General features: G+C 38.3%; 1 protein-coding gene across 1 annotated transcript; it reads right to left on the bottom strand.

Moving 5' to 3' along the window:
* Positions 1–5,543: 5,543 nt before the first annotated feature.
* LOC131994676 (uncharacterized) lies at positions 5,544–6,689 on the bottom strand. The gene has a single exon (XM_059361478.1). The coding sequence runs from the start codon at positions 6,687–6,689 to the stop codon at positions 5,544–5,546; it is 1,146 nt and encodes a 381-aa protein (XP_059217461.1).
* Positions 6,690–8,156: the final 1,467 nt, after the last annotated feature.

Here is an 8,156-nt window from a genome sequence, read left to right as displayed (position 1 = left end):
AGAAAATGATTTTTTGTTGTTGTAGAAGCATAGTGAATTAAATTTGTTCGTTAATTAATTCTTTTTTTTTAAATTTTTGTTAAAAAATTACTACCTCAATAAATAGTGAATATATGAAATTTCATCAACATCGGACATGGTTACCGAAGGTTAGGCGTTAATGGGTTAAAAACCGTTATTTGTTGGAGTTGCTATGATCTTCTTGTGTCTCTCTTCCCACAGCTTCCCATACTGAATGGGTTAGCTTGCAAAAATTTTGTAAGTGAATTGACTTCATTGGGATATCATTTTACTAGACGTTACAGATTGTCACAATGAGAAGAAAATGGAAACAGGAACATATATAGAATGGTAATAAAACCATCATAGATTACAGGTAGTGCTGCATTGGCTTACAGTGCAAGTCAAGTAAACAAGTAAAAACGTGCTAAGTTTGAAATTTTTTTTCTGATGGTCTCGCCAGAATCCGAACCCATGTGTTCAGCGTCATAACATCTGCGCTACGGTGGCTTCCACTAAATATGTATACAAAATAAATTTAGTTGAAGGGCACAATTTTATTCTACATACCAAACTTCTGTCAAACTAGCAAAAATTAAAGCTCTAGGAACCGAACAATGGTGATCAAGAGAGCTGTTTATAAGGGAGCTATATCAGGTTCTTGACCGTTTTGGACAAAACTTGGCACAGTTATTGGAAGTCATAACAGAGCAAAATGTGCAAAATTTCAGCTAAATTGGGCAAAAATTTCGATTTCCGGGGGCTCAAGAAGTCAAATCGGGAGATCGGAGACCGTACTTAACACAGTTGTTGAAAGTCATAACAGAACACTACATGCGAAATTTTAGCCAAATCGGACAAAAATTGCGGCGTCCAGGGACTCAAGAACGCAAATCGGGAGATCAATTTATATGGGAACTATATTAGATTCTTGACCCATTTGGACCTATGTGCAAAATTTCAGCTAAATTGGGCAAAATTTTCGGTTTCCGGGGGCCCAAGAAGTCAAATCGGGAGATCGGTTTGTATGGTAGCTATATCAAGTTCTTTACCTATTTGGACCATACTTAAATCAGTTGTTGGAAATCGTAACAGAACACTATGTGCAAAATTTCAGCCAAATTGGATGAAAATCAAGGATTCCAGTGGTTCAAGAAGTCAGATCGGGAGATCGTCTAATATGGGAACTATATCAGGTTCTTGACCGATTTGGACCGTACTTGGCGCAGTTGCTTAAAGTCATAACAGAATACTACAAAATTGCAGCCTCCAAGAGTTCAAGAAGTCAAATTTGGAGATCGATTTATATGGGAGCTATATCCAAATCTGAATCGATATGGTCCATTTGCAATCCCCAACGACCTACATCAATATTAAGTAGCTGGGCAAAATTTCAAGCGTTTAGATTTTCGCGTTCAGCTGTCACCGTGATTGCGACAGACGGACGGACATGGCTAGATCGACTCAGAATGTCGAGACGAGCAAAAATGTATACACTTTATGGGGTCCTAGATCAATATTTCGAGGTGTTACAAACGAAATAACTAGGTTAGTATACCCCATCTTGTGGTGGTGGATATAATGAAAGCAATTCATAATTAAACAAGTAAAAACGTATAAATTCCGGCCATTTGGATACCTACCACCATGCAATCCTATTTTATTATACCTCCACTACTATATCCCACAGTTATATTTTTGATTCAGGTGCCCAAAAGTGTTATACAATGGTCCGATCTGAATCATATTTGAGTCGGAAGTCATGAGTCTTAATACGAAATCGGGTAGTGCGCCTTAAATGGGCTTAAGACCTAAGGTCGAAAATCGGTCTATATGACAGCTATATTTAAATATGTTCCGATCCGTAACGCATTCGTTTTGGATGCCGACGGACCTAATAAAACTAACTATTTTAAATTTCTGTGATTTCGGATTTTAAATGAGTATTTTTGGGCTAAAGTCCCTAATTCGGTCGATCGGTCTATACAGCAGCTGTATCTAAATATGGTTTGATGAGGATTATACTCAGTTCGGATATCGAAATCGGGTAATTAATGCGGTTTTTATGGGCTTAAGACCCTGATTCGGCTACATCTGAATTTGGTGCAATCTAAACCATGTTCGGTTCGGACATTAAGGACTGTTGTGAAACTCATTGTTCCAATTTTCTGCGACATCGTGCAAAAAAAAAAACACGGCTTATAAGCGCTTAAGACCCTTGGTCTTAATGGCACCTATCTGCAAACATGGTCTGATTTGGCCCGTTCAAAAACTTAACTGGCGTTTAGAGGAAACTAGCTGAACCAGCCCGCAGCGCTTTATTTTACTTTATATGGAACAAAATTATTATTTGATTATTTGTTTTCGAAAATTAAAATGCATTTAGCGAAAGGTTGCCCAAAAAGTAATTGCGGATTTTTCATATAGTCGGAGTTGACAAATTTTTTCAACGGCTTGTGACTCTGTAATTGCATTCTTTCTTCTTTCAGTTATCAGCTGTTACTTTTAGCTTGCTTAAGAAAAAAAGTGCGCGAAATTTTGTTTACATTTGTTTGTTTGGCGTCAATTTTAATATGAAGCCCACAAAGGAGCATTTTCGTCATATTTTACTTTATTATTTCCGTAAAGGAAAAAACGCGGAGCAGGTTGCTAAAAAGTTACGAGATGTGTATGGTGATAAAGCCTTAAAAGGAAGACAGTGTCAAAATTGGTTTCGCAAATTCCGTTCTGGAGATTTTTCACTTAAAGATGAGCCATGTTCAGGTCGTCCAAATGAAGTTGATGATGACCAAATCAAATCATTAATCGAATTGGATCGTCATGTAACTGAGCGTGAGATAGGAGAGATGTTAAATATACCAAAATCAACCGTTAATTATCACATAAAAAGTCTTGGACTGGTGAAAAAGCTTGATATTTGGGTAGCACATGTATTGAAAGAAATTCATTTAACATACCGAATCAACTCTTGTGATATGCACCTTAAACGCAATGAATTCGATCCGTTTTTAAAACGAATCATAACTGGAGATGAAAAATGGATTGTTTACAACAGCTGGCTGGGGAACTTTTGATGCATCCACCTGGGAACTTTTGATGCATCCACCATATAGCCCTGATCTTGCACCATCAGACTACCATTTATTTCGATCTTTGCAGAACTCCTTAAATGGTAAAACTTTCGGCAATGATGAGGCTATAAAATCGCACTTGGTTCAGTTTTTTGCAGATAAAGGCCAGAAGTTCTATGAGCGTGGAATACTAAATTTGACAGGAAGATGGCAAAAGGTTATCGAACAAAATGACAATTATATATTTAATTAAAGTTCATTCTAAGTTTTATTAAAAATGCATTCACTTTTTTTTTAAAATCCGCAATTACTTTTTAGGCAACCAATACACTACCTTTGGAAGAATACAGGATCTGTGTCTCCGATTCCCAGTAGTTTAAATCAAGGAATTCTTAGTTCATGAACCATTCCTTCACACACCCATGGTTCCTGGATAAGAACAAGGTCAAAACCTCCTGCCATCAGAAGGATCTTTAGTGCCGCCGAAGAAGTATTACAATGTTGGAGATTTATCTGCAGAATCGGGACCATAGTCAAGATGCAGTATTTCCACCACTATTGGTTTAGTTTCGTATTCTGAGTCTGCCTGTAGTTCATTCTCACAAAATTCGTTCAATCAGCCAAAACGTACAGATGGACAAATTTCAAGAATATATATACTTTACGGTGTCTTAGACCAAAAAAGCTTTTGCAAAGGGAATAGCAAAAATTAGTATACCCATTGAAAATTGAGAAATTGAGCTGAATACCAGCATACATCCGTATATTTTTCACATGAAGGAAAATTTTTCTTAAAGGCGCCAAATCGAACCATACTTGGAAATAGTTGCCAAAAGACAGATTTTTAAAGCCACCACCATGGGATGAGGTATACTAAATTAGTCATTGCGTTTGTAACACCTCGATATATTTATCTTAAACCCCATAAAGTATTTATATTCCTGATCGTCTCGATATTCTGAGTCGATCTAGCCATACCCGTCCGTCCGTCTGTTGAAATAATGATAGCGGTCGAACGCGTAAAGCTAGCCGCTTGAAATTATGCACAAATACTTAATATTGATGTAGGTAATTGTAGGGATTGCAAATGGAATATGTCGGTTCAGATTTCGATATAGCTCCCATATAAACCGATCACCCGATTTGACTTCTTGAGCCCCTGGAAGCCGCAATTTTAGGCCGATTTGGCTGAATTTTTGTACGTAGTGTTCTGTTATGATTTAGAACAACTGTTCTAAGTACGGATCAAATCGATCTGTATCCTGATATACCTCCCATATTAACCGATCCCCCGATTTGACTTCTTGAGCCCTTTGGAGCTGCAATTTTTGTCCGATTTGGCTGAAATTTTGAACGTAGTGTTCTATTAAGACTTTCAACAACTGTGCCGATACAGCTTCACATCGGTCTATAAGCTGACATAGCTCTATATCCATAACCTGATGTAGCCCCTATATAAACCGGTCTCCGGATCATTCATCTTCGATTCCTAGAAGCTTTAATTTTAGCTGGTTTGACAATTTGGGATGGGATTTAGCAGAATCCATGGTGATGGGTCCCCAAGATTCGAGCCGGTCGAACTTATCACGCTTAACGCTTTTCCTTGTCCTAATTAAGATATGGAGCGCCTTGAGCACGTATTTATAGCCTGATCAAGCTTATTTTAGTAACAGTCAATCGTATGATATCACTCGATACCCGTGCCGATAAGGGTTTAGATGGAAACCATATTTGGATATAGCTGCCATATTGCGCCATAGAAGCGGCATCTATATCTCGATTTTGAACTGAGAAGTTTAATATAGCTTGACATTCCAACCCCATATCACATGGATCGGACAATTTTGGATGGATATACAGATTAAAAATCTTAGGTTCGTAGAAGAAATATTTCCATCCGATGTTGATGTAATTTGGATATGTATGCATAGTAGTGGTTATCTAAAGTTGGGCCCAACCGAACCTAATGAGATTTAAACTATTTTAGACTAAACAAATGATAATGTACAGCGACGAAAGGATTGTTAACTAAAAAATATGTTCAAATAAAGTGTTGAGAAGGCAATTTGCCAGAGCTAGCAGTTTCCACGGGATTTTGAATAAAATACACCAGTTCCACAAAAGACTTGATTTATTTCACAAGTGCATTTATATTAAAATTCCTACATAAAAACATACAAGTAAAAATACAAAAATTATAACAAAAAAAAACGTAACCTACTTTTTGGTATGAAAACCACTAGATTTTAATAATTATCTGCAATATTCCTCCTGAATCCGCAACACCGCGTATATGCCAACTTGCAAATTTTTATGGACTTTAAGAATATGGCGAATGAGGACGCTACTTGACATTTTAAAAACATTTAATTAAAAATTACTAGTTACTAAACACTAACAATAATTACGTTACTTAACCCTATCAATAATTACGAACTGACAGATACAAAATTGAGTTGCTATAAATTTAAATTAAGGCATTTTTGAGATTGGCGTCAACATTCCCCCCGGAGTATGACAAGAAGCTTCTTCTACGTCAGACTTAGTTTGAGCAGCAACATCCAAAATTGCCAGCTTCGTTGCAGGTCTCTCCATTACGCCTCGACATGTCAATATTTTTGCGCTGCGGACCTGACCATCTGGTGCCAACCTCGTTTCAAGTACTTTGCCTCGCAGCCAGACATTTCTAGGTAAAGAAGGGTCTACAATGATAACTAAATCCCCCTGACATAATGCCTTTGATTTCTCGTGCCATTTTGTCCTACAAGTAAGCGATGGTAAATATTCGGCCAGCCACTTCTTCCAAAATATGTTGCCATATTGTTGAGAAATAAGCCAGCTCTGTCTCAATAAGGTTCCACTGTCGTAAACTGTAGTTAAGGGTTTTAGCCCATTGGAGCTTCCCACAAGAAAATGATTCGGGGTTAAAGCTTCTGCCATATGTTCTTCAATTGGAACATATGCGAGCGGCCTCGAATTTATCACATTTTCCACCTCGATTAACATGCTCAAAAGTAGCTCATCAGTAGGGTGCCTTGAGGGCATGATCTTATACAAAACCATTTTGATTGAGCGAACTAAACGCTCCCAGGCGCCTCCCATGTGGGGTGAAGCAGGAGGATTAAAATTCCATTTGGTGTTGGCAGTTGTAAAAGTTTCGAGTAATTCGTTTTTGTTAACCTCTGCTAGCGCCTCTCTTAGTTCCCTCTCTGCTCCAATAAAATTAGTTCCATTGTCGCTATAGAACTCATGCGGTGTACCTCTACGCGCCATAAAATTGCGAATAGCCAAAATACAAGAGCTTGTCGTAAGAGAATGTGCAATCTCAATATGAACGGCCCTTATAGTGAGGCACGTAAACAAACAGCCATATCGTTTCTCTTTGTGGCGATTCACACTGACCAATATGGGCCCAAAGAAGTCTACTCCAGTATAAGAGAATGGAGATGCATAAGCAGCTACACGAGCTCGAGGTAACTTTGCCATCTGAGGGGGGTTAGGCACCACCTTGGTGATTTTACAGAATTGACAGGAACGAAAAATAGTCTTTACAGTGGTGCGAAGTTTCGAGATGGCATACTTTTGCCTCAGCTCATTCACAACTGTTTCATGATGCATATGATGAAATTTTTCGTGATAATGAAGAATTATTAATTTGGTAACATAATGTTTTCTGGGCAATATTATTGGACGCTTTTGGTCAAATGTAACATTTGCCAAATCTATTCTGCCATCAACTCGTAAAAGCCCTTCCTCCAATTAGGGTGTTTTTGAAAAAATTTCGCTGGATTTTGGCACAGGAGACTTTGTATTCAGGGCAGCAATTTCAGCTGAGTAAGTCACAGATTGCACCTGTTTATATATTATATGCTCCGCTCTCTTTAAATAATCCAGTGTTAATCCTTGGCATCTGGGCTCATTTTTTCGACAAATAGTAATAAATTTGACCACATAAGCAATAGCTCTCACCAGCCGATTCCATTTCGAAAATCGCAGCTCATTTAAAATGGGCTCGTATTTATTTATTGGGTACGAGGTATGTATTCGTTCCTCCTCTGTATTACCACTAAAACCCGTCTTTTGGGGCCACATTTCTTCAGGTTGGAACAAAAAAGCTGGTCCATGGAACCACCTACTAGAATCGGAAAAATTTGGAATTTTCGACCATTTTGTGGCATCATCGGCCACATTCTCTCTACTTGGAACCCAATTCCAATCGCTGATTGATGAGAGTTCCAGGATTTCCGTAACCCGAAATGCAACAAACTGGTTATATTTGCGATGGTCAGAGTTGATCCAACTCAAAACTGTCTTCGAATCGCTCCAAAAATATTTTTTAGAAATTCCAATTTCGTGATTATCCAGCACAAACTTCGCTAGACGCGCTCCTATTAAAGCTGCCATAAGTTCAAGCCTAGGCACTGACGTTATTTTAATTGGGGCAACTCTGGTTTTGGCAGTCACTAACGAACAAACCACATCGGCATTTTTCTTCAGTCTTAAATAACATACAGCAGCATAACCGTCCTTGCTGGCATCCACAAAGGTATGCAGCTGGACATTAACGCCTTCATAATTATGAAAAGTTTTTAGATAGCATCTTTCTATTTTGAGGTTTTCGATGTCTGGCAAAATTCGTAACCAGTGACTCCATTTTGCCGCCAATTCGTGATGGATTGGTTCATCCCACCCCGATTTGGACCTCCAAACTTCTTGCATGAGAACCTTCACGAACATAACTATGTGTCCAATTAGTCCCAGGGGGTCGTAAATGGACATTACTAGTCTAAGCATTTCTCGCTTAGTTGGAGCTTTTTTGGTTGACAATAATTCACCCTCCAGAAGCCATGATGCTATTTTAAATGTTATAACATCCTCATCATGCTCCCAAAAAACGCCCAGTACTTTCTCAACACTGTTTTCGGCTTTAAAATTTATGCATTTAACTTTCTCCGAAAGAGTAGATGCAAATGCATTCCTAACCTCCCTGCTATTGGACACCCAGTTTCTTATATTGAAACCAGCTTGGCGATGTACAAAGCACACATCTTTAACCAATTTTATTGCCTCCTCAGCCGTATCAAT

The sequence above is a fragment of the Stomoxys calcitrans genome, chromosome 2 (genome assembly GCF_963082655.1).
Source record: "Stomoxys calcitrans chromosome 2, idStoCalc2.1, whole genome shotgun sequence".
Lineage (NCBI taxonomy): Eukaryota > Metazoa > Arthropoda > Insecta > Diptera > Muscidae > Stomoxys > Stomoxys calcitrans.
Note: the sequence above shows the minus strand (reverse complement) of the source record. Positions and strands in the feature narration are given on the sequence as shown.

Excerpts from the sequence above, each read along its gene's own strand:
- LOC131994676 (XM_059361478.1), bottom strand. The coding sequence starts at position 6,689 with ATGCATCATGAAACAGTTGTGAATGAGCTGAGGCAAAAGTATGCCATC.